The 26,673-nt window shown below is 44.8% G+C and overlaps 1 protein-coding gene across 2 annotated transcripts in view; it reads right to left on the bottom strand.

Moving 5' to 3' along the window:
• Nucleotides 1-908: 908 nt before the first annotated feature.
• The window catches only part of TBCEL (tubulin folding cofactor E like), a 244,719-nt gene continuing 218,954 nt past the window's right edge, over nt 909-26,673 (bottom strand). For both annotated transcript variants that reach the window (XM_069224880.1, XM_069224879.1), the window contains exons 7-8: nt 24,132-24,248; nt 909-2,759 (exon numbers count right to left, since the gene is read on the bottom strand). In XM_069224880.1, the coding sequence (XP_069080981.1) occupies nt 2,441-2,759; nt 24,132-24,248 (436 nt within the window). In that variant the 3' untranslated portion in view covers nt 909-2,440. The remainder of the gene's footprint in view (nt 2,760-24,131; nt 24,249-26,673) is intronic.

Here is a 26,673-nt window from a genome sequence, read left to right as displayed (position 1 = left end):
GCGCTCCGGGCTTTTACCGCCTTTAGAAGCCTGGAGCACTCCATTGCCTTCAATGGAGTTCCCAACATTCCAATTTTCTAAATGTAAATAAAAAAATTTCGGTGTTTACATGAGCAAGACACTGACCACAACCCTACCATGGCAACAATGAAACTGCCATGTTTAGAATTAATTTACCAAAGTCAACTTACCCTAGGATGATATGTTTCGGGTACAGTGTTTAGTTCATAGGACTTTTTCGTGCCCCACACAATCTATGAGGTTGCGCATTGGATTGTTAGGTAAAAGAATCATCTGTTGCCATGTTGGCTGGTTTTGTTATCAATATTGGTTCTTTGAGATATGGACATCCTACCTTGGTTTCAAAAAGGTGCGTCTGGAAGGCCTTATAAATTGCTTACATCCGTAGGACTGTAACCCACCAGTTGCCCAGCAGCTGTAATTAGTCAGATGTTGCTGACAATGTGGTGTATCTGAGCTTCGTTGAAAATCATTGCGATGTTTTCTCTGTTATAATTACAGTGAGTGATGTGGTGTATGATTGAATTACAGCGAGTAATGAGTATGATTTCAATACAGAGAACAGTGAGTGTACGGAGATAATTCTATGCAGTGGAATGTACATACATAATGTCTCGTTTTATCTGTGGGACACAAATCATAACATGTAATGGATTTTATCACAGTGTTGGCATATAAATCATTAATATCGTGCACTGGTTTCAGTTCAGGAGCCACGGGTGTAAGAATATTCTGTGCTTGCTTCCATGAAGCTCCTTTTATGCTCGTGGCTAATTAAATCTTAAGAGATAATAAAAACAAACAAGAACGCAGTAAAATAATTGGTAAACTGAAAAGACATTGAAGAGCTATTACTGGATGGGCACGACTCGTGAACACAAACTATCCATCGTATGTCACAAGTGTTTACTAACTTAATAAATAATTGTCAGCTTTATTTTATGGCCACAGCAGTTCTGTTCTCATAGACAATACAAGGCGGTTTCTCAATTGCTTTCACACCTTAAAACTCACCATTCAGTTCCCATGGCTGCTTTTTCTCCATGACTAAATCTCATATGCTCAGCATGCTATGATTACGTCACTGATCGCTACACTTTGGGGCCACACCTTCCACGGCCAGCATGGTACAAGTACACCTTAAATGCTCAACTGTGAAATTTCTCTATCTATGCTCAGTATACTATGCATATTTTACCATTGTTTCAACACTCAACCACACCATCCCAATAATTTCACCGCTGTCCTGGAACCTCCTGTTCTGTGCTTTGAATAGATTATCTTTCTCCTAGCTGTTCTACAAGCTTTGGTATGTATACAGGTGACATACTATAGGAATATAATGACTTGTACATTGAGGGGAAAAAGTGGAAGTAACAACGCTCTTAAACAGTCCATAAGGAACTTCGATATTTTGCTTAGACAACAATAATTAATAAAAGATTTCAGTATCTTCCATATATAAATATTAAAATATTACAGCTCCTGCCCCGAAGTCTCTTGCAGAGAGAATGATAACAGATCAGAGTCCGTCGCATGCATGGAGACCTCTGGGCACGTGCTCTACACGAGTGAGCGCACTGTACATTTCCAGGTATATGATGTGCAGGCGGATGTGCTAGTCACAGTTCAATGATGTGCAAGGGGCACACAATAAGATTATTCTTTGCAGATGATCTTCCGGCGCTGAGGAGTAACGGGGAACGGATCCGCATGAAAAGCCACTCCTGCAACTCCAAAGAATGAATGTTCGCAATAGGACTAGTGTGTGATGGTCACATACAAACTCCAGGCAATCACTAAACTTTTGGATCAATCTTCTGCACCATCAAACCAAATGCTTAAAATGTGCTCACCTTCGAATGGAATTAATAGCCTTGGAAACAGCAAAATCAGCTGTTGGCGATCAATATCCAATTAACAAAAGAAAATGCTAAAATACAGTGAGGAGACAGCAAGGGAAAATCGGGGAAAAAACAAGAAATGACAGAACAGTGTGATGGACACAGCAGTCACTGAAAGATGGGATAGCATTACAAAAAAAATACCACACACACATAAAAGACAACAGCAAGACAAACGAAAATGAAACGAGCGTGCAAGAGTCAGGAAGAGATTTAGCAGCCTACTTCTCCACAAGTCCCTGGATTTCTGCGCGGCTTTTATGCCCGATGGTCTCAAGCGAAACTCTTTCATGCGATTTCACAAAAATACCGATAGAGTGGCGAGGTGAGGGAAAGGAGAAACACCTAAGCATCAACAACTGCAAGGAACTCAGAAACACAACGTGCTCTCCTCTGTGCCCCTTGACACAAAGTTACCACATTGGCCAAGAACCGGAGACCTGTGTATAAAAATAACCAGAACAAAACCTAAAACCTGTTGAAAAGTCAGTCTGTATGTGCAAGGGCTGGCAGGGTCATTTTGTCTTGGGCTCCACGAAAAACTTATCGCCGTCTTGGATGCTGTAGGAGTGCAATGCCCTTGTGCTGAACTTCATCTCTTCCGGCCCGAAGGGTGCCTCCCGGTCCAGGTAGTACAAGCGCATGTTGTTGGTGGATAACTGTACCACCGGTTTGAGTTGTTTTTTCAAGTCTGCCACAGTCTGGTCTAGGCGGATGCTCATTTCCTTCATCTTCTCTTCGAAGTGCACTTCTACCTTGGCCTTGCTCTGAGGCCGGAGGTTCACCTCTGCCAGAGGGGCTAGTTTACCATACTTGTCCACTAATTCCTGGTACCTAGAAAGAACATATGAACAAATGACATTTCATAGGGGCTTGGCAAAAATGATGCACATTTCAGAGTAAAATAAATATTTCAAAGGTATTTTAACTCAAAGGTACAACATCAGGAGTTAACGACATGGAAAGTGTGTTGGGTAACTGGATAAACAAGTCTGCAGCAATAGACCGTTCAACACCTCAATCCTGCGCCTAAAGTTAGGGTGTAACAGAACTGCCAACTACGTTTTATTGACTTTTGAAGAGCATTACTCGAGCTGCCATGCTATGCATGAGTTCAGTGTGCTAAATGGGAAATAATGGCCATTTGGCATCCTTGTTTTTCCTTCATAGTTTTTGAAACAAGTTTGAAATCTCGGAGGTCTATGTGTTTTGTGATCTCAGTGCTGTAGCTCTGCTTCAGACTGACATATTGATGGTAGGCAGTAGCATTTTTCTGCAACACATACTTTATTTGAAATACGGTGATAAACAAGAAAGAACAACCACAACTAACACATGACTTTCATAAATATTAGTGGTAACAAACACTTTACTTACCTTCGGTAACAGCTTATCTGGTAGAGACTATCTAGTCGCAGATTCCTTACCTTAGAATTATCCCCAGGCGTCAGACTGGATCGGGAACATTTTTGTAAGCAGTACCCCTGCGCGCTGGTAGGTGGCATCGATCAGCCCCATGTGGCATCATCCATGCTGGAAATGAGGTGTGCAGTGACTATACCGGCCTACCAAGCTGCATCAGTTTCTTTTTTGCCACTTTCCACACCAGGAGCGTGGAGTCACGAACAATACTGACAGCTGGTGTGGAACTAGAGCCCTGAAAGGGGAGCAACTCCTCCCTAGAAATTAATTTGCAGGATGGGTGGGTCAGTAAGGAATCTGCAGCTGGATAGAGTCTCTACCAGATAAGGCGTTACCGAAGGTAAGTACCATATTAATCTGATAGAGTTCTGGCTGCAGATTTCTTACCCCTTGAAAAGATACCCAAGCTATACCTCCCTAGAGGTGGGTCTGAGAAAACAATTCACACTAAAAAGTCCTGCAGGACCAAACAGGTACAATGCCCTGCTACAGGGCTGACTGTCCAGGCAGTAGTGATTGGTAAACGTGTGCAGCAATGCCCATGTTGCTGCTTGGCAGATGTCTAGGACTGGAACCCCGCATGCTAACACATTGGTCACAGCCTTGGCTCTGGTGGAATGAGTGCAAACTCTCAGGGATTTGATTTTTGACCAATGCCTAGGATGTTTTGATAGAGAGTATGATTCATCGGGAGATGATCTGTTTCTGTACTGCCTTCTCTTTCTAGGCCTCAACATACCCCACTAAGAGATGTTCATCCAACCATAATTCTTTTTGACCAGTCAAGGTAGAACGACCAATTCCTTTTTGGGTCCAGTCAGTGCAGTCGCTACTCTTCTTTTGAGGGAGGAGGCAGAGCATAACAGGTATGCAGGGCAATGGACTGGCCTACTGGAAAGGGAGTGACCACCTTCCAGGTAGAAAGGAAGCTCTCGTGCAAAAGACCAGCTTGTCTGGGAGGATGTTGAGGTATGGGGGACTAGATGACAAAGCTTGGCGCGCACTGACCGTCCATGCATACGTTACTGCCACTAGAAAGGCTTTCTTGCTAGAAGACAGTTTTAGAGCTGCTCGAAATCAGAGCACATAAGGAAAGTCAGAACTAAATGTAAGTCCTGCTGAGGCACTATAAAAGGTGGAGGGAACAAATGTTGGAGACCTTTCAGAAATCTATGTACAATAGGGGACGTTAAAAGGGATGGCTGATTAGGCAAACACAAAAATGCAGAGATGGCAGAAAGATAGCTTTTTAAGGTGTGCAAAGCAGAGCTCTGCTGGTCAAGATCAGACTAAACAGAAGGAACTGAGAAACAGGGGCAGAAAGGGGGTGACCTGTTTTTCTGCACACCATCCCACAAACTTGTCCCAATGACAGGTGTTTACCGCCTTGGTGGAGGGACACCAGGCTGCCAAGATGACTTCACAGATGTTGGGTATAAGGTTGAAAACTGTCAACTGTCACCACTCAATCGCCATGCATGAAGGCGGAGTGGTGACAGGTTAGGGTAGAAATCTCCCCTCCCCTTCTGCTGCGCCAGAAGATCCTCCCAAATGGGAAGCCCGATTGGAGGAGCTATGACCATGCTCAAGAGATCAGGATACCAAACTGTTTGGGCCCAGTCCAGGGCCACAAGGATGACTTGGGCCCGGTCGTTCCTGATCTTCTTGATAAATCTGGGCAGGAGTGGTATTGGCAAAAAGGTGTACAGGAGGCCGGAACTCCACTCAAGAAGAAAAGCATCTCTCGGTGAGATACATCTTGTAAACTCCAGTGCGCAGACACGTGACATTGCATGTTCTCGGTGGTGGCAGACAACCATAAACAAGGCTCTCCCCAATGCTGAAAGAGACCTTGCACTACCTTTGGATGGAGACGCCATTCGTGATCTGCTAAGCATCTTCGACTGAGTTTGTCCGCCCTGGTGTTCAGAGCCCACCAGGTGTTGAACCCCCAGAGAAATGCGCTGACTTTCCAGCCATGTCTAGAGATGCAGTGTGTCTAGACAAAGGGTCCAGGACCCCACCCACCCACTTTGTTGCAGTACCACGTGGTGGTGGTGTCCGTTAACACTTGCACTAGCTTTCACTTGATGGAGGGTAGAAAGGCTTTCAATGCCAGTCGGATCACCTGGTTCTCCAACAGATTTATGTGGATCCCAGATTCCACTGGATACCAGCAGCCTCTGATCCCCAACTCAACCAGATGGCTACCCAGCCCAGGAGTGATGCATTTGTCATAACTGCCAGATCTGGCTGGGGAAGGGAAAGGGGTCTGTCGCTGACTCAATTGCTTGTTATTCACAACTGCAGATCTTCTGCAGTGTCCTCTGAGATCTGGACCATGTTGGAGAGATTTACTGGATGCTGAGCCCACTAGAACTTCAGGTCCCACTGCGCAGCCTATATATGCCTGCAGGTATGTGTCACAAGCAGGAGGCCATGAGGCCCAGCAGCCTCAGTGCCAGTCTCATCGAAATGCATGATACAGGCTGACTTATCAGTATTATAGCCTGAACATCTTGGGCTTGTAGTTCAAGGGGAAAGCCTGAAACTGCACTGAGTCTAGAACAGCTTTGATGAAAGGAAGCATCTGAGAAGGGGGTCAGATGTGACTTCAGCACATTGATAGTGAAGCCAGAGTGCAGGAGGTCCGCCATATTCTGGAGGTGGAAGACGCCCGCCTGGGAAGAGCATGCCTTCAACAGCCAGTTGTTAAGATAGGGAAAGATTGGCACCCCTAGTCTTCGCAGATGAGCTGCAACCACCACCATCACCTTGGTGAACACCTGAGGGACCCTGGTAAGGCCTCTCATGACCTGCTGTGAACCGACAGGGATGTGAAAGTATGTGTTCTGTAAGTCTAATGCTGCCATACAGTCTCTGGGGTCCAGGGCAGACAGAATCTGAGAAAGCATCAGCAATTTGGATTTCTCTTTTTTCAGGAAGAAACTGAGAGATTGCAGGTCTAGGATAGGACAAAGTCCTCCTTGGGCAGCAGAAAGTGGCAGCAATAACAAACACAAACTATTGCTGATGCAGGCACCCTGGGAAGATAGAGCCTCAGCTGGAAGCCCCTTCCGTGGCCATGAAAGAAGCAAAAGGTGGACTGGGGTTGATGGTAGGGGGTGTGAATGGAAAGGCCCTAGGACCTGGCCATAGCCCTGCGGTCCTTGAAGTGCTCCAGCGCAGAGTTTGCCTTGTGTCCGAAGGGATGGGAGCCATCAAAGGGCATGTCCATAAGCGAAGCTTCAACATCCCCTGAAAAGCCAGTTGTCTTCAATTACGTGTGGCACTGTAGGGCCACCAACAAACAAACTCTTCCTAGTGAGTCAGTTGTGTCCAGCCCACATCGGGTTGTGATCCGAGCAACATCTCTCCCATCAGCCATAGCATGGGAGAGTACGGCCCAGGTCTCCTCTGGGACCGTAGGCATCACCTGCACAACTGAATCCCAAAGGGAATGGGAGTATCGGCTCAAAGGCATGCAGGGTTCACAGAGAGCAATGCCAGGCTAGCGGAAGAAAACATATTCTTATCTAAGGTGTCAAACCTTTTGGATTCACTATCCAGTGGGGTGGTAGGGAATATGCCATGATATACTCGGGAAGTGGAGGCTTCGATCACCAAGCTCTGTGGGGTGGGGTATTGGGCAAAGAAAGGTTAAAGCACCTCCATCAAGACGGTTGTCTTGACAGCCAAAGAGGACAACTGAAGGTTCAGGACCTCAGGCGCCCTCCTCACCACCATAGCAAATTTGACACCCTCCTCCATAGACAGGGTAGGAGAAGAGATCAAGCCAGTTTTAGAGGAGGTGTCCAGTCCACTTGCATCTGCCTATTCCTCTCACTAGTCCTTATCAGGGCCCAGGGGCTGGTATTCTTCAGATTCCAGTGGTTCCTCCCAATCTTCCCCAAGTCCTTGCTCACATAAACAGGGCTCAGGCTCTGGCCTGGAGGTTATGGCTCCAGTCAGCGCTGGAGCTGCCGTTGGGTGATGCCCCTCCAGCTCCGTGTTGGGGTAGGGGATAAGAATGGGAACATGCCGCCAGAGGGCGCCGGAAGCGTCAACAGTGGGACCGGCGTCTATGAAGCTTGAAGTGTCAATTGGTACCGGTCCGGATCTGAGGATCCAAAGGGCCCGACTGGCACAGGGGGCAGACCATCATTGGTGGGGAACTAGTAGGGGCCACTCCTGAACCTGCGGGGGCCGGAGGCACTCCTGCGGGGATAGGACGCACACATATGACGTGCAGGCCTTGTAGAACTCTCAGAGATGGGAGGGGTCACTTTGGTAAACTCGGGGAGGTGCGGAGATGGCCAACAATGAAGGCAGGCTTCCTCGCCTTGTTGGAGGACTTCGTTGGACGGGGCGAAGTTGAAGACCTCTTCAACTTCTTGCTCTTCTTCTTGTGAGACACATTGGAGTGGGATGACTTTGATAAAGATCAATGGCTCTGCGACTGATCTGGGACCTTCATCTTGACTGAAGCAAGACCCTCACAGCGTTGCAAGTCAAGCACAAATGAGCTTGAGGGATCGCTCCCTTCAAGGCCTTGGGGTGCATGGCATGACAGTCCACCTAGGTCTTGGAGTCGTAGTCGCGCTCAAGGCACCAGAGAGAGATGGTGTTCAGGTCAGTCACTGACATGTGTGGGTGACAGATGCCCCAGGGCTTGAATCAAGCCTTCCTCCTTGACACACCAGAACACAAGTCTCAAATATCCTTGACAAAAAGTCGAAAAAAGACAGTCAGTAAATGACTGGGGATAGCTCTCTCCGGATCTGCGCTGATTGGATCAGAAAGAAAAGAACTGATTTCAGTGTGCTGGGGTGGCGACTATATCTGCAACTCGCACTTCATTTTCGCACAGACAACACCACATGGGGCCGACTGATGACACCTACCTGCGAGCAGGGGGTGCCTGCTAATGAAAAATTTCTGGATTCACTCTGATGCCTGGGAATAATTCCAAGGTAAGGAATCGGAGGCTAGAAGTCTCTATCAGATAAGTGCATTGCTGGCCTTCTCTGCCTCCACGGACTGCTATATTAAAATGAATTTCATAGACGGACATTGTTAGCGCTGTGATTAATGTCTAAATATTTTTTCTAATTACCATAAACTGCTTTTACTAATCAACAAGACTGAGTAGAAAATAACTTACTCCATGTCTTTGATGAGAGTCAAGTCCAGTGTAGGAGGCTGGCCAAGTGGGAGGTGGACACATATGGTGTTACACCTTATACTGGGTCCAGGCAACCCTCACTAGATAGTATTACAGTGTCTAGATGGCCAGGGATCTCTAGTGGTAGATGTGGTGAGCAGCCAAGACTTATCCAAGAGGAGTGTGAAGCACTTGCAATACCACAGTTGTCACACAGTCACTTATCACACATGAAAGGAACCACACAGTGTTGCAAAAATAAAGGTACTTTATCACAGGAACACCAAACTATATTAATATAGGTAACCACCTTTTGGAGGTAAGTACGCACAAGATATATAAAGGAAAAGTACTGTGAAATAGCAAGGGCCCTATGGCGGGGGGCAAACCATATACTAAAAAAATCAAATGCGAGAATGGGTCACCCACCAGTGGATATGGAGTGGTTAGCCAAGGGCTGGGAGAGAGTGGAACCACAAGAGGTAATTATCTAGAAGATCTCCTATGACCGGGAGAGGTCAGTTACCTGGTCGTATCATAGGCTAACAAGGGGACGTGTAAATTGAATATTGCAAAAGCAGGACCAGGTCAGTGGAACACAATGGTGGATTCTGAATGAAGAAGACCTGCAAAAGAAGGGGACAGATTCCAGTCCACATGGGGCAGGAGGCAATGCCCACCCTTCTGTGGGTGAAGACAGGGGTCGACGGTGATGAAGGAAGTCCAGCTGCGGGGGTCAAGAGCTGCAGAGGAGTTTCTGAAGTCACCTTGGAGCTGTCCCTCGTCGGTCTTCGGATTGCAGATGGGTCAATGGTCAGGAGGACTACCAACAAGCACAATCAAATGCAACTGGAGCTGTTGGAGATTTGCAGAGCTGAAGAGGCCCAGCAAGGCCCTGGGTACTCGACCCTTGGAGGGAAGGTCCGGCTGACTCTGATATAAAAAGAGAGGTAGCAGAAGCAGTCAAAGCCCCCACGAGCAACCCACTGGCAGGAGGCACAGTAAGTCGCAGTGAGGCCCAGTCAGCACACCTGAGGAGGAATCCCACGTCACTGGAAAAGCAGAGAGGAGACTGTCCTTGCAGAGGTAAAGTGCTGTGGGCCGGGGCTACTTAGAGCCTGAAAATCCCTTGGAGCAGGAGTCAGCAAGCCTTGGTTGCTGGAACAGTTGTGGTACACAGGGGTCTTGTCTTGGAGGAAGAAGCAAGGACTCACTGTCTCCCAAGTTGGATAGAAGTAAGTGAGGGCCCAGAGGACCCCTCACAACCACCACCTGTGTTGGAAAATCTTCGCAGGTCCAGAAGACAGCAGATCCAAGCAGCTGGGTGTCGTTGCCTTAGGTGTCAGCAGGTGTTGAGGAGTGATTCCTTCTTGCTTCTTTGGTGCAGTTGAAGTCTTGCCGGCCCCAGAGGATGCACAGCCATGGAAATGTTGCAGGTTGCGGACAGGAGCCGCGAAAACAATGTTACAGGGAGATGTTGTCTCAGTGTTGCAGTCTTGTTCGGTTCCTGTAAAGTCCAGCAGTGGTTCCTCTGGCTAGGAGCAGAACAAGTCTTTGCAGAGAAGTCATGGTGGAATCTTCCACGACAAATCTGGGGAACCACCCACAAGGGAGTCCCTAAATAGCTAAAAAGAGGCTTGGTCACTCTTTGAGGTGACACCTATCAGAGAGGGTTACTGGCATCAGCTATCTACACTGGCCAGTCAGATGTTCTCAGGGCCCTTAGCACATCTTGTTTCCAAGATGGCAGAACCAAGAGGCCACTTGTAGGAGCTCTGGGCACCACCCCTGGGGTGGTGATGGACAGGGGAGTGTTCACTCCCCTTTCCTTTGTCTAGTTTCGTGCCAGAGCAGGGATTGGGGGTTCCTGGACTGGTGTAATGAAAATGTCACTTACCCAGTGTACATCTGTTCGTGGCATCAGTCGCAGTAGATTCGCATGTTCTGCAATAGCTCGCCATCTGGTGTTGGGCCGGAGTGTTACAAGTTGTTTTTCTTCGAAGAAGTCTTTCGAGTCACGGGACCGAGTGACTCCTCCTTTTGTCTCCATTGCGCATGGGCGTCGACTCCATCTTCGATTGTTTTTCCCCGCAGAGGGTGAGGTAGGAGTTGAATTGTAGTAATAGTGCCCATGCAATGGAGTGACTAAGTATGCACCTATTTAAGGTTGAGATGATACATATATAAATAATTGAAGGTAACTTCCAAACTGCTACAGGCTCCCGGGGAGGCGGGTGGGCACATGCGAATCTACTGCGACTGATGCCACGAACAGATGTACACTGGGTAAGTGACATTTTCAGTTCGATGGCATCTGTCGCTGTAGATACGCATGTTCTGCAATAGACTAGTAAGCAGTTATTTCCCCAAAAGCGGTGGATCAGCCTGTAGGAGTGGAAGTAGTCTGAAATAATGTCCTTAATACAGCTTGACCTACTGTGGCTTGTTGTGCGGATAACACGTCTACACAGTAGTGCTTGGTGAATGTGTGAGGCGTAGACCATGTGGCTGCCTTACATATTTCTTGCATTGGGATGTTTCCTAGAAAGGCCATGGTTGCACCTTTCTTTCTGGTTGAGTGTGCCCTTGGTGTAATGGGCAGCTGTCGTTTAGCTTTAAGGTAGCAGATTTGGATGCATTTAACTATCCATCTGGCTATATCTTGTTTTGAAATTGGGTTTCCTGCGTGAGGTTTTTGAAATGCAATAAAGAGTTGTTTAGTCTTTCTGATGTTTTTTGTTCTGTCAATGTAATACATTAATGCTCTTTTGACATCTAATGTATGTAGTGCCCTTTCAGCTACGGTATCTGGCTGTGGAAAGAACACTGGAAGTTCCACTGTATGATTTAGATGGAACGGTGAAATAACCTTTGGCAAAAATTTAGGATTGGTCCTTAGGACGACTTTATTTTTGTGTAGTTGTATAAAAGGTTCCTGTATAGTAAACGCCTGAATCTCGCTTACTCTTCTCAGGGAAGTAATGGCGATGAGAAATGCCACCTTCCAGGTTAGGAACTGTATGTCGCAGGAGTGCATGGGTTCAAAAGGTGGACCCATAAGTCTAGTTAGGACAACATTTAGGTTCCATGAAGGAACAGGTGGTGTTCTTGGTGGTATAATTCTCCTAAGGCCCTCCATGAATGCTTTAATGACTGGTATTTTATATAGGGAAGTTGAATAGGTAGTTTGCAGGTATGCAGATATTGCTGCAAGGTGTATTTTAATGGAAGAGAAAGCCAAGTTAGATTTTTGTAAGTGAAGCAAGTAACCCACTACATGTTCTGGAGTTGTGTGTAATGGTTGTATTTGATTAATATGGCAGTAGCAAACAAACCTCTTCCATTTACTTGCATAGCAGTGCCTGGTGGATGGCCTTCTTGCTTGTTTTATGACTTCCATACATTCTTGGGTAAGTTGTAAGTGCCCGAATTCTAGGATTTCAGGAGCCAGATTGCTAGATTCAGCGATGCTGGATCTGGGTGTCTGATCTTTTGGTTGTGCTGTGTCAACAGATCTGGCCTGTTGGGCAATTTGATGCAGGGTACCACTGATAGGTCTAGCAGCGTTGTGTACCAGGGTTGCCTTGCCCAAGTTGGTGCTATCAATATGAGTTTGAGTTTGCTTTGACTGAGTTTGTTTACCAGGTAAGGAAGGAGAGGGAGAGGAGGAAAAGCGTAAGCAAATATCCCTGACCAGTTCATCCATAGGGCATTGCCTTGGGATTGTTTGTGTGGGTACCTGGATGCGAAGTTTTGGCATTTTGCGTTCTCCCTTGTCGCAAACAAGTCTATCTGAGGTGTTCCCCAGAGTTTGAAATAAGTGTTCAGAATTTGGGGGTGAATTTCCCATTCGTGGACCTGTTGGTGATCTCGAGAGAGATTGTCTGCGAGTTGATTTTGTATCCCTGGTATAAACTGTGCAATTAGGCGAATTTGGTTGTGAATTGCCCAATGCCAAATTTTTTGTGCTAGCAGGCTTAACTGCGTGGAGTGCGTCCCTCCCTGCTTGTTTAGATAATACATTGTTGTCATGTTGTCTGTTTTGACGAGAATGTATTTGTGAACTATTATTGGTTGGAAAGCTTTTAGTGCTTGAAAAACTGCTAGCAGTTCTAGGTGATTGATATGCAGTTTTGTTTGATGTACGTTCCATTGTCCTTGTATGCTGTGTTGATTGAGGTGTGCTCCCCACCCTGTCATGGAAGCATCTGTTGTTATTACGTATTGTGGCACTGGGTCTTGGAAAGGCCGCCCCTTGTTTAAATTTATGTTGTTCCACCATAGAAGCGAGAGGTAAGTTTGGCGGTCTATTAACACCAGATCTAGAAGGTGACCCTGTGCTTGAGACCACTGTGATGCTAGGCATTGTTGTAAGGGCCTCATGTGCAGTCTTGCGTTTGGGACAATGGCTATGCATGATGACATCATGCCTAGGAGTTGTAATACCATCTTTGCCTGTATCTTTTGTGTTGGATACATGCGTTGTATGATGGTGTTGAAATTTTGAATTCTTTGTGGACTTGGAGTGGCTACTCCCTTTGATGTGTCTATTATGGCTCCCAGGTATTGTTGTACCTTGCGTGGCAGAATTTTGGATTTTGTGAAATTGACGGTGAACCCGAGTTTGAAGAGGGTTTGTATGATCTGATTTGTGTGATTTGAGCACTGTATGAACGAATGGGCCTTGATTAGCCAGTCGTCCAAATATGGGAACACATGTATTTGCTGCCTTCTTATGTGTGCAGCGACTACCGCTAGACATTTGGTAAAGACTCTTGGTGCGGTTGTTAATCCGAAAGGCAGTACCTTGAATTGGTAATGTATTCCTTTGAATACGAACCTTAGGTATTTCCTGTGAGATGGGTGTATTGGTATATGGAAATAAGCATCCTTGAGGTCTAAAGTTGCCATGTAGTCGTGTAGTTTTAGCAATGGCAATACTTCTTGTAGTGTGACCATGTGGAAGTGGTCTGATTTGATGAAAGTGTTCACTACTCTGAGGTCTAGGATTGGTCTCAGCGTTTTGTCCTTCTTTGGTATCAGAAAGTACAGTGAGTAAACTCCTGTGTTTATTTGTGTGTTTGGCACTAATTCGATTGCATTCTTTTGCAATAGTGCCTGCACTTCTATCTCCAGGAGATTGGAATGGTGTGTTGTTAAATTTTGTGCTTTTGGTGGTATGTTTGGAGGGAATTGTAGAAATTCTATGCAATAACCATGTTGGATAATTGCTAGAACCCAAGTGTCTGTAGTGATTTCCTCCCATGCTTTGTAATAATGACCTATTCTTCCCCCCACTGGTGTTGTGTGGAGGGGGTGAGTGACATGTGAGTCATTGTTTAGTAGTAGGGGTTTTGGGGCTTTGAAATCTCCCTCTATTTCTAGGGAATTGCCCTCCTCTATATTGTCCCCGAAAACCTCCTCTATACTGTCCCTGGTAAGTGGACGGTGTTGCTTGTGAGGTGCTGGCTTGTGTGCTTTGACCCCGAAACCCCCCTCGAAAGGGCGTTTTACGGAATGTGCTGTAATTCCCTCTGCTCTGCGGGGAGTAGAGTGCGCCCATGGCTTTGGCAGTGTCCGTATCTTTTTTGAGTTTCTCAATCGCTGTGTCCACTTCTGGACCGAACAGTTCTTTTTCATTAAAAGGCATATTGAGAACTGCTTGTTGAATCTCTGGTTTAAATCCAGACGTTCGGAGCCATGCATGCCGTCTGATAGTTACAGATGTATTAATTGTCCGTGCAGCTGTATCTGCAGCGTCCATGGAGGAACGTATCTGGTTGTTGGAGATGGTCTGTCCCTCCTCAACCACTTGTTTCGCCCTATTTTGGAAGTCCTTGGGCAGATGTTCAATGAGATGTTGCATCTCGTCCCAGTGGGCTCTGTCATAGCGCGCAAGTAGTGCCTGGGAGTTCGCGATGCGCCACTGGTTTGCAGCTTGTGCTGCGACTCTTTTACCAGCTGCATCGAACTTGCGGCTTTCTTTATCTGGGGGTGGTGCATCTCCAGATGTGTGAGAGTTGGCCCTTTTCCTAGCTGCTCCTACAACAACAGAGTCTGGTGGCAGCTGTGTAGTGATGAAAACCGGGTCCGTAGGAGGCGGCTTATACTTCTTTTCCACCCGTGGTGTGATTGCCCTACTTTTGACCGGCTCCTTAAATATGTCTTTTGCGTGCCGGAGCATACCAGGGAGCATAGGCAGGCTTTGGTAGGAGCTGTGGGTGGAGGAGAGTGTGTTGAACAAGAAATCATCCTCGACCTGTTCTGAGTGGAGGCTTACGTTATGAAATTGTGCTGCTCTAGCCACCACCTGAGAGTACGCGGTGCTGTCTTCTGGTGGAGATGGCTTTGTAGGGTAGGCCTCCGGGCTGTTATCTGACACTGGGGCGTCGTATAGGTCCCATGCGTCCTGATCTTGGTCACCCTGGCTCATGGTGGTGTGAGCTGGGGAGTGAGATGGAGTTTGTGCTGGTGAAACGTTAATCACGGGCGGAGGAGAGGGTGGTGGTGTAATTCTTTTAACCACTTTTGGTTGTGGTGCTTGTTCCGTCTGGAACTCCAACCTTCTCTTTCTCCTAATGGGGGGGAAGGGTGCTTATTTTTCCTGTCCCCTGCTGAATGAAGATACGCTTTTGCGTATGGTCCACATCAGTTGCTTGTAGCTCTTCCTCAAACCTATGCTTTTGCATTTGGGAGGTTAGCGAGTGCTCTTCTGTATAAGAGCCTGAAGCTGGGTCGCTTGCAGTTTGTTTCGGCGTCGAAACTTTGTCTGCGTGTTTTTTCGGCTCCGAGGTGACTTTTTTCCTTTTCGGGGCCGAAACCTCTCGGCGTCGATCTGTTTCGGTGCCGCTGTCTCGGCGTCGAGCCGTGTCCACACCGGTATCTCGGTGTCGAGGCTTGTCTCCAGCACTTTCTCGGTCCCGAGAAGGCTGCGTGCCGGTGTCTCGACCGGAGTCGGACGATCTCGGCACTGTTTTGGCCTTTTTCGGTGCCGACGGTCGGACACCGAATTTATGGGTCGAGCCATGGCCTGGTGGCAGTGGCGTCCCCTGGGCCTTGTAAATGTTTCTCTGTGTGTTTTTCGACGTCTTACTCACGGTTTGTGTATCGTCGAATCCTTCGGAGTCTGAGTCTTGGATCGAGAAGGTACCTTCCTCCTCCTGTTCCTCGAACTCCCGTCGGGCTGTCGGTGCGGACGCCATTTGAAGTCTTCTGGCTCGACGGTCTCGGAGTGTTTTTCGGGACCGGAACGCACGACAGGCCTCGCAGGTGTCTTCGCTGTGCTCAGGTGACAGGCACAGGTTGCAGACCAAGTGTTGGTCTGTGTAGGGGTATTTATTGTGGCATTTGGGGCAGAAACGGAACGGGGTCCGTTCCATCGGCGTTCCTCAGCACGCGGTCGGGCCGACCAGGCCCCGACGGAGGATCGAAAAACTACCCCGAAGGGCACCGGAGCTCTTCGATCTTCGATGCGGTGTTGAATCTAAGTACGCCGATCCCGAACGCAACAATACCGACGAAAATCTTCCGAAATTAACTATTTTTTCCGTTCCGAAACTCGGAGCGACAGGAACACGTCCGAACCCGATGGCGGAAAAAAAACAATCGAAGATGGAGTCGACGCCCATGCGCAATGGAGACAAAAGGAGGAGTCACTCGGTCCCGTGACTCGAAAGACTTCTTCGAAGAAAAACAACTTGTAACACTCCGGCCCAACACCAGATGGCGAGCTATTGCAGAACATGCGTATCTACAGCGACAGATGCCATCGAACACTGGATTATGCAAGTAGGGTACTTAATGTTCCCTTCAAAGCAGTCTTGTGGGGAGGCTATCCCTCCCTGGCCCAGTAACACCAATTTCCAAGGAAGAGGAGGTTGTGTCCCCTCTCCCACAGGATATCCTTTGTTCTGCCATCCCGCTTGAGCTGGTCAAGCAGCAACTACATTTTGAGGAGAGAGCACAGTCACTGGGGTCCAGATTAGCGGGACACCAGTGAAAACTGTCTAAGCACAATGACATAAGGCCAAAAATGGGGGTAACCATGCCAGAAAAGGACTTTCCTACATCCAGTAGAGCTGAAAGGACTCAAACCGGCCTACAGTCTGATGTACACTGTAGTGTACTCTGAGAGCTAGAGTAAACAGCGCTCTAAGCTGGATTGAAAGATTGACCTCCCCGGCAATTCCTGGGTGTCAAATGTACTCAGGGATACCAACACCAAAGGGCATAGTTGTGTTATGTCAGATGAGTGCTGTAGCTTGAAATTATAGACATGTGTAAATACTACCTCTCTTATGACAGGAAGTGCTCCATTTATGGTGGGGTTGCTAGAGGTCCTACCCAAAGAAAGACCATTGCTCTTAAAGTCAGAGTTCACCTCCATACACAGTGGGAGGAAATTATACTATGAACCCAAGCCAAGGATGTCACACCCCTCTAGGCTTCTCATAGGGGCTTGTACAGTCTGCCATAATGCTTTTTCTAGTAGCATAGCATAACCACATTTATCCTGGCCTGTTCTTAAATATTTTTTTCTTTAGAGAAAGCCTCATCCTGAAAACTTAAACAATTTCCAGCATGCAAAATAAGTCACACTAGCATGGGCTGAAAAGACTTTGCAGTCAATGCTTCAATGGTCAGCCTGACATTTTTGTTTTTAGCACCAGGTTCCTAAAGAGGACATATAACCTCAAGTAAGACTGAACGGGAGGGAGGGGAGTCTAGGGAAGGGGATTACCTACAACATACTAAGATGTAAGATAGCCGCAATTTTGTGTAGATCATTACATGGTATCTAGCTGTGTGAACACAAATGTCTCTCCTCAACATGGGGAATGGAGTTCAATCTTTGGGAAAGGAAAAGGATGTCTAGAGACAAGTGTATCTTAGAAATTGTGAAAACAGCCCATGCCCTTCAAAACAAGTTCTTCCTGGCTGCTTGCAGTCAAAGTTAAGACATATGGAGGAGAGAATATCTGCCAGGAACAATGGCTTACATCTACACAAGAACAGCAAGTTCCTGCCATTTAATAATCAGAGCTGAAGAAGTTTTCTTTAAATAAAAAACACAAAAAATCCTTCTGGGTAATGGCAGCTGTAGTGAGTTTTAAATAAAAATTGCCATACATATACTGGACCCCATAATTTTTTCTAACCCACTGCACCCGTTTTGATACTGCAAGGAATATGTTGGCGACAAGTGGAGGTAGTTACAAGAGACAGGTAAATGAGAATTTTATTTTAACTGTGAGGGAGGGTAAGGAAGGTGAGAAACAAAATCGGACAAAAATGAAAAAGGTATAAAACAACGAAGGGACATTACCGCTGGGTAGGAGATTAGGGCAGCTGAATTCTACCTTGATTAATGCTAGTTTCCAGATCCCTGTATGATTTGTTTACATAAATGAGGTTCAAAAGGTGACTGCACTATTGCCAAATCAGGTTGCCTCCCTTTGGTATTCGTTTTTGCCTGAGGATGTGCAGGCATCGCATGAGGCGATGCTGGCTCTTCTCAGAACAATGAGTGTGCCAGGGGTTCCTGCACTAGCACAAACGGCTAATAAAAGCAGTCAAAAGCAAAGAGGACACCAAATACCTTTAAGGGCTCTTGGTGTGGTGTTTCTCTGATGTTCAGCATGCCAGAAAGCCTCCGCTGGAAAAAACTGAAAGATTCAGTTTCAAAGAGACTTTTTCCCATGCTAGACAATGAATACTTTTGACATGCTCACTCGAGGAAGCTCCGAGGAGACCATAGAGAGACATCTCAGCCTGACAGCAACTTGCGTGAAATCAATGGCTTACATAAAGTACAGTTTCACCTTTGAAGATAGACCTTCAAATAAGAGAGCCTGTAATGGCTATTACAAGTCTTTCTCAGAACAAATAAAAACTGATATTAATAACGCTTGAAGAATATGGTGAACAATGGGGCTTGTATATTTAATAATTATTTGCAATAATCGCGTTTTTCTTATTCTGATGTGAACCTCAAAACCCCTCCTTTTAGTTATCCTCTTTAAATTTGATTGTTGTACCCTTCCTGTATATATTGTTTTTATTTAACATTTTATATGAGAAGAGGCTCTCTGTAACTTTTTAATTTTCCACATCCTATGCCTTTTCACTTTCATTTCAGTAAACCCTTACTTTACGTTAAAACATTCCGTTGACATTACCATTTCTCTTTAACCCCCTTTTAAATTTTCTTTTTAACCTTCCACTTTGCTATTTTGTTCTCCTTTTTTGGACATTCCTTACTCAATTTCCATTACATTTTTGCATGCCAAGGCAATGTCTCTTTACTAGACATTAACAGAATCTTTTCTAGACCGGTCTCTTTAACAACACTGGCCCCAAACTAGCCTATCTTGTAAAACACCACTCTGGAATTCAATATCTTTTGTCTGGCACTTCTCCTGCCAGACACGGCCAAAATGAAATGCTTTGAGACAGGAATGTACCGAGAGCTAAAAATAGCCCTGGGAAGTAGTTTAAACATATCAGCAAAAGAATAATCGCAATAAAAAAAAAGACAAATGGTGCCAAACGATTCATTTTACATTTTCTTGAGCTACTGGCTAAACAAATCATTTGGTTTCCCGCATGTCACTGAATTAAAATGCATGAGGTGTTCCAACAATTTAGGCTGGCACATTACCCACGCACATTAGTTCTCTGCAGTAAACCATGTACGACCAAATGCACAACTGTGTGCTGGTTTCTCCGAGCTCTCTTTGAAATGGCGTAGATGGGGACGCCCTAAACACTTGGAGCTGTTACAAAAGCTGGACTCCAGTCTACTGTATACCCTGCCATGTCAGATGGTTAGGCTACAGCTATGTGTATCTGGATGACAAAGAACATCAAAAATCTTCTGATGCAAATAAAATGGATGCCGAAATTGAGATTTCATCTAACACCTATCCCAATTAGAAACCCTTTGTGTACAAGTAGCTATAGTTCCATATGTACGCCAACACTACCCTTTGAATTGTTTCTCTGATATCGATAAAAGGTTCCACTCCACCATAATTCAAATCTTGAAGAAACTCTTTCCACACTCCTTGATGCCTAATTGACATTTTTAATTACGGGGTTTATAGTGAGATAAAAATCCGTTAGACACGAGAAAAATAGATAAATGCTAAGATGTTATGGATGTGGCTGATAGACACTACCTTGAGGATGCAACACAGAAATATGCATTCTAGTCATTCCACACAGAACATTACATTCCCCATGTAGGTTCTCAAAAGTCAATTACATAGAGCAGTGTTCTCACAGGCCTTGGAGGGTGTGATTGTAAATAAAATCTAAGATAAAATGATCTCTCTCTCCCTTACAAAACTAGCATCAGTCTTGGTATTAGAATCCACACAGCAAGGTATCGTGAACATATACAGATAATCATGTGACGTCTTAGCAGATATCGACCACACTGCCACTGCAATGAAATGCTGATTAGGATCTAATGGAGAAAGACCTAAGACATTCAAGGTCAAGTTATGTTCTTATTTCACAGTACAAGGTCGCTCAGAGAAACATAACAGAAAATGAGTAATTGTAAAATAGTTTACTTACCACATGTCACAATCAGAAAGTCTTTTTTTCATATAAGTATTCCTATCAATTTAAAACTCGAGGCCCAAATTGAAGATGTATTAGTATAAGAGGTGTTATAGCACCGCCATAGGAAAGAATCTGGGTGCAGTTCTTTGGATGACGATACTTTGATGGTCTAGTGAATGGAGGGCCTATAGCAAAAGACTAGATCTCACTAAAGTCCCTTCTGCAGAAATATCAATTCAAATGTGTTAGTAGTTTCGATCAGATGCCAAAATGGAGGATCAAAAGGGTGTATCATGACAATCAATACCAGGTTTCAAAGCTATTTAGGGGTCGGATCTTCAACAGCAGTCAAGGAAATGATGTTACTATTTCACGTATACAATAAAAACCCAAATGAACAACATTAAATATAAAGAAGACTTGGAACAAAAATTCTGAAAATCGCATCAAAACAGTACTGCAATAGAAATAATGCCACAAAAACACGATTCTTGCAATAAAGGTACAACATAGTTTACTTACAATTAAAGGGTTTCCTTATAAATCGTTGCCTGCTTCCCACATTACATGAAACAATTACCCAGAAGCTTTTGTAATCCTAAATCTAACCTTTTGGGAGTCCGAGATGTGGTCAAGGATGCACAGCTAATCAATGAAGACACAAGAGACCATGGCACATTGGAACGCTTACATTCTCATTCTGCACTGCTCCGCTTGTATTTAGCACTCTCATTTTGTGCTTGTACCTCAAACGGCCCACACTCATAGATGTCATCTTTCAAACCATTAATTCATCTGTGTCAGTCAGCTCTTTACTTCATTCAACCTACTCAACGATCTTTAAGTACCTGCAAAGAAAGGAAACCCCCAGAGACTAAGCAACATCCCTTCTCTGTCATTAGTCTCTTGCTCTTATCATTATTTGCTCCTATACTTGCATCCTCGTCACACACGAGAATATCTTGGAATCTCGGAGAACAAAATGGAGGGATAGTCCGGTTCCTCTCCTGGGCTGGGAAAGTAGCGACAAGGCAAAGCACATCAGCAGGTAATTGAAATGACAAAAAGCAAGAGCTGATGGGAGAGGTAGCATTTCAGAGCCTTGAGTGCTGGGTTGCAGAGAATGTGCTTTTTGTTCCCTCCTCGGACTGAGCATTGCGTGATCAATGCTGTGCCACCGCGGCTGTCTGCAGATGATGGAGTTTGGCAGTATTTGGGACCTGGGGGAAATTTGTTTAATGTAAGAATGTTCTACAACACAAGGGGACTTCTGTTTGCTGAGGTAACAGGTAACCTGTGCAGCCCCCAAGGGTATCCCCAGCCTGGCAGACAAAGCATACATTCATTAGCTCACAGTGTCCCAATACCGGCTGCTACCCTGTACTCACAAAGGCACCGAGATACAATCATCCTATTTAGAAACCATTAGCTCTCAGATAAGACAACATTCTCTCCATATTTTACCAACAGTCCCACCAGCAACAATGATACCATGACATTACCATTTCAGTATGATAAGCAACGTAGCAGGTGCTGGCATTACTTTCTAAGAGCCTGTCATCCAAGCTTCCCAGCAAACTATTTGAGACTTATGACCCTCCCGACCACATCTTCAAAAGTTGATCATGAGTTATGGAGAAATCCATCCCCTGACACTACCTTCTCAATTGCCCAGACTCACTTCGTGACCCCCAATGGACTGTATCGATCTACTTCCCTGCCTTCGGCAAGCCTTGTACAAACGCATATATTTACCTCTTTTCACACAAACGCCTTAATGTGAGCAGTGAGAAAATACCCAAGAGCCTCAGCTCCTAAGACACAGACCTCTTACAAGCACTCGACGAACCTTTTCAAGACATTCCCACCTGTTATAAAAACATGCAAAAGATGCACCTTCTCTACTGCCAATACAGATTTTATAACATTAAACATGAACAATTCCAATGGCTGTCCCCACCACCCTCGCTTCCCGTTCAATAGTTCGCCAAACTCTCGTTTTCACTCCCTTTGCCATATTCTCCTTCTGCTTCCTACTAAGTTTCTGCTCCCTCAGCCTTCTCATGTGCAATTTAGTATAAAATTAGCATTTAGAGCATGATGCGTGTGCCGTTTTGAGAAGTGCCTTATTTGCCAATTAAATAATACGTGCACAATGGGCAGCACCAGGGCAAGTCACTACAAAATGCCCCACCAATCACCCGCACACCAGCTGAAGGCAATAAGAGTGGCGAAATAATCCCTATACAAATCTTTCTTCTCGGTTGAGGCTAGCCAAAGGGATACACGTTTATTATCAAACTGCGAGGATACATTGTACTTACCAAAGAGGATATCAGCCTGCTGAAAAATGACAGTGGCATACGTGAAGACTGGAGAGCAGTGCCCTGCCGTTTGTATGGCCACCATTTTACTATTTGTAAGTCTCAGTGTTTGTCCCGTCCCAGATCCGAGAAAGCTTTGTAAACAGATCACGTGTGACTTATCAGCGGTAGATGCTCATTTGTCAACACCCTGGACTACGTCTCTGTAACCATTTCTCAAACCATTGGTTTTAAGGCATTTCGATGCCAAACCCCCTCAGGTGAAATCTTTTTGTTAAGCCCAAATGCTGGCAAAAATCTGCAACATTACAATGGTTTGTGAGGCACTTTCATTAAAAAAAAAAAAAAAAAAAAAAAACGAGAATCTACGATTTCCAATGTTTTGCAATGTATACCACGAAAAACACTGAAAGTGAGACAAACCTAATTAAAATGATTTTGTTGAACAATTCACTAGAACATTTATTAAGTTTGGATTCCATATGTTTTTCTTCTAAGGGATTTGCACTGGGCTCATTATTTTCTCAAATCTGTTTGGCAGTCAATGATTTCAGAAATGTCATGAGAGACGCTTTTCCTCAAATAATAGTCCTATGCCCATGGTCTTCACATCTCTGCATTCAAAACCCACCTCTGCCTAAAATAATGCTAAACAATGATTGCAATTTCGTTAGCTTCTAACGTGCCCTGGAAGCTAGGAATTCCTTGGCTCATGGGTCATCTTGGCTTTGCCTGCTCCTCTGGCAAAAAGAGATTGCCTACTTCTGTTACTTACTAGTACCAAAAAGGCCTTCCCGACAAGCTTCTTTCTGTTATGCATGCTAATGGGAACGCTGCCCATTTTTGCTTGTTTAAATAAAAAACAAAACAAACAAAAAAACATTCTTACAGCATTTAAGGGTGCACCTGACAAATGGTTTCTGCAGTGCTAACTTCATTACCTCCTCTCACGCCTCAGCTTGTTCATGTATCTACCTAGAAAACGGTCACATTGATGCTATGGTTGACATCTGTGTTGGCGGTTTTCTTGACGTGCCACAAACGGATCCTATAAAAATGCTTTTTTTCAGTGATTAATGTGTCCTTTTATCATAACTGTAAATAGAATGTGTTGGGGCAGAGTCTAATTTAGTTTGTAGTACAATAAACTGCCCCAACCATTTGAACAATCTGGGTTATTTCAGTAATATCTATTATTAGTTAAAAAGGACTCAAAGCACTTTCTTTTTCAATTGAGCTTAGTTTCCATTCCATACCATCAAATCCCCTTTGGTCCTTTGCCCAGTACCCCACGTACTGTCTAGCATTGCATGGTGCCAAGTTAGGTGAGTTCCTTTCATAGTATCATTGCTTGTCTTCTTATTATCATCTCTTAATGTGATTTCGTCCAAGGTTTGCTCTTGGATTCCCCAAAACACATTGTCAACTCAATAGGATGTTCCTTTTTTTACGTGTCTGCTTTTTATCCATCAGAAGAGTTGCTATTTCATCATGCTGGGGGAAAAAGTAATTATTGTCTTATCTAGTACGCTCAAAGAAACCAATTCAGTTCACCTGAGCGATCTTGGGCAATACCCCGCACCAATTATCTTTGGCCACTAGAGACCATGGTCAGGTGTTAGCAAGGGACCAGGGCTCAGTCGAGCCTCAGACTTTTTTTTCAATCAATCAATGGCATTTAGTGCAGTCGGTGCACATTGTGCAAACTTTTCCTAGAGCACTCACCTGCGGGGGACCTCCTCCTGAGGCAGATCCAAATGGTATCGGATGAAAAATCTCTCAGAGTCCTCTCTCTCCCCATCAGTGACTGTACTTCCATTCAATTTAGAGACACAGGGCAATCTGCAAAGTCACACCAGAAAAAAGAGATTGAGTCATTTTAGCAAATGTGTACAATGAACTTGGACGTGAACAGCTGAGACACATGCAAAGGCCACACCAGGATAAACCACTGACAAGACCTTTTGTATTACACAACTCTACTTTTGATGCATGAAACATCAGTGGGATTCCATAAACTAATTCAGAGTGCACACGTTCATCCCAAAACACACCATTAAGTTGCAAGACGGATAACAACCGTAATACCCAGCTGATAATTAATGAACTGTTGCAAATAGTTCCCAGTGCATAATTAGACGCAACACTAACAAATGTGCGGACAGACAAAACCTCCCCAAATGTAAAGGAGGCTCCTAAATTTCAAGGGTTGTCGGCCAAACTCAAAACCCGTTGATGTGGTTTTCCATTTTATAGTACACATGTGCACATCACCCTGAAGTTTTGCACAGCATCTTCCAGCTGGCTACCCCCATTAATTACAGCATCCACTACACCAATATACGCTAATATAAAAGCCTTTATGTCTATACACACCACAACATTGGATACCAGAGCATTTACATACTTCTACGTCGACAACACTGCATTGACACCAGGATTCAAGATTAGGATAACATTCAGGGTTAGGATTAAGTTTGAGATAAGGGAGAGGCTTAGTCTTTGTGTTACAGGAAAGTTCAAGATTAGGTTTACGATTACATTTAGAAATACAGTAAGAGTTTGGGCACAGGTTACAGTAAAACGATTTGAGGGTTAGACTTCGGGTTCAAGATACCTTCAGATTAGGCTCAGTGATAGGTTTACGGTTAAAGTCTGGCTAACGTCTATAGAAAGCCTTACGATTAGGGTTACATTTATGGTCAATTTAAGATTTAGATTTATGCTTAGACTTTGATTTGGAGTTAAGCTAAGGGCAAGAGTTGGGGGTTAAGCTGAAGTTTAGGCTTCAGCTTTGTGTTGAAGATTGCATTTTTGGTTGTGTATCTGGAAAAGCCTAGGGTTATGGTTGAGGTAAGAGTAAAGTTTAGTTTAACAATAAGGTATATTGACAAGGCTAGATTTGATCATGGCGGGGTTTTACACCCAGGTTAATTTCTAAGGATAGGCTTTGGGTTAGATTTAGGCTTAGTATTAAGGTAGTGATATGGTCTAAGCATCAATTTAGGGTTGAAGTTAGCATAACACTATGTCTCAGTTTCTCCTAGTCCTGAGAGTCAGTGTAACTGCTAAAGGTGAGGTATACATTAAAGTAAGGTTAAATATAGGGTTGATGAAGATGTACTATCAATGAAGTGGTGTTGATTTAGAAGCTTAACAAGTTATATGCATACCTGGTTGACAGTTCTTTGTTTGATAGAAGGGCTTCTAAGTAGTGGTAGTTCAAGGTCATGGTTTTCAATCTTGTAGTAAACATCAATGACATCAATGCTAGATTATAGAAGTGTGATCAATTATCTAGGAGAAGTTAACATTCTGAAGAAATTGCAGGATTTGCAGGAATGAACAACACCTTGGAAATATGGTTTGATTCCAAGCCTGGGGTGTCTGTTATATTCTGCTAAAACACTGAGTAGTCACGATTACAGACAAGTCAACTACAATTATGTTGCCTTTTCAAACCATTTTAACCAGCCAAAAGATGAGAGGATTTATACCGCCAACATGTAGGTATAACAATTAACTGCAATCACAAAGCTTTTATTCCAGTATATCTGAGTGAAATATAAACCTGGTGGGAGTATCTGCAGGTCTGAATAGACCTTGGTTAGAAAATAACAGTAGTTTGAAAAAAAAACCTTTGCTGTTGAACTAGACAGGGGGAAGCAGAGATCCAAGACCTTGTCTCTGAAAATGGCTTGTTAGTCAATCCTGAAAGGTAGAGTGTGGTTGGGGAGAAGTATTCTTAAAAACTCCGAAAATTGGCCAATTGCATGTGCATTGGCAATCTATTTGATCGTGCAGGAACACTGGGCTTTCCACGACTCCAAGCCAATTGTGGTCTTTTCGATTCTGAACACTGGCACTTCAAAGCCATCAGGGACTGGGCCACTCATCCCACAACCCGCACATATGCCTCCAGGTCACTGAGGAAGTTTGGAAAATTGATCTTTACTAAAGTTGATGACAAACACATACTCTCTGACAATTAAAACTTCTTAAACACATCGTCTGACCCCAGCAAATCCCCCGCCCAAAGTTGGTGGGAAGCAGAGCTGGATCATATCTTCTGGTCCGATCTCCTATACAGAACATGCACATCAGCTTACAGCATCGCAGGAAACAAATCCCTATTGAGAATAACCCACTACTAGTACTACACACCTGCCAGACTGGCGAAGTGGAAGTCCAACACCTCAGACACCTGCGGGCAGAATTGCGGTCGAACAGGCCCTCTCATCCATCTGCCCTGGTGATGTCCTAAGCT

The sequence above is a fragment of the Pleurodeles waltl genome, chromosome 3_1 (genome assembly GCF_031143425.1).
Source record: "Pleurodeles waltl isolate 20211129_DDA chromosome 3_1, aPleWal1.hap1.20221129, whole genome shotgun sequence".
In the NCBI taxonomy this organism is placed as follows: domain Eukaryota; kingdom Metazoa; phylum Chordata; class Amphibia; order Caudata; family Salamandridae; genus Pleurodeles; species Pleurodeles waltl.
The sequence above is the reverse complement of the archived record's forward strand: the minus strand, read 5'-3'. Positions and strand labels throughout refer to the sequence as shown.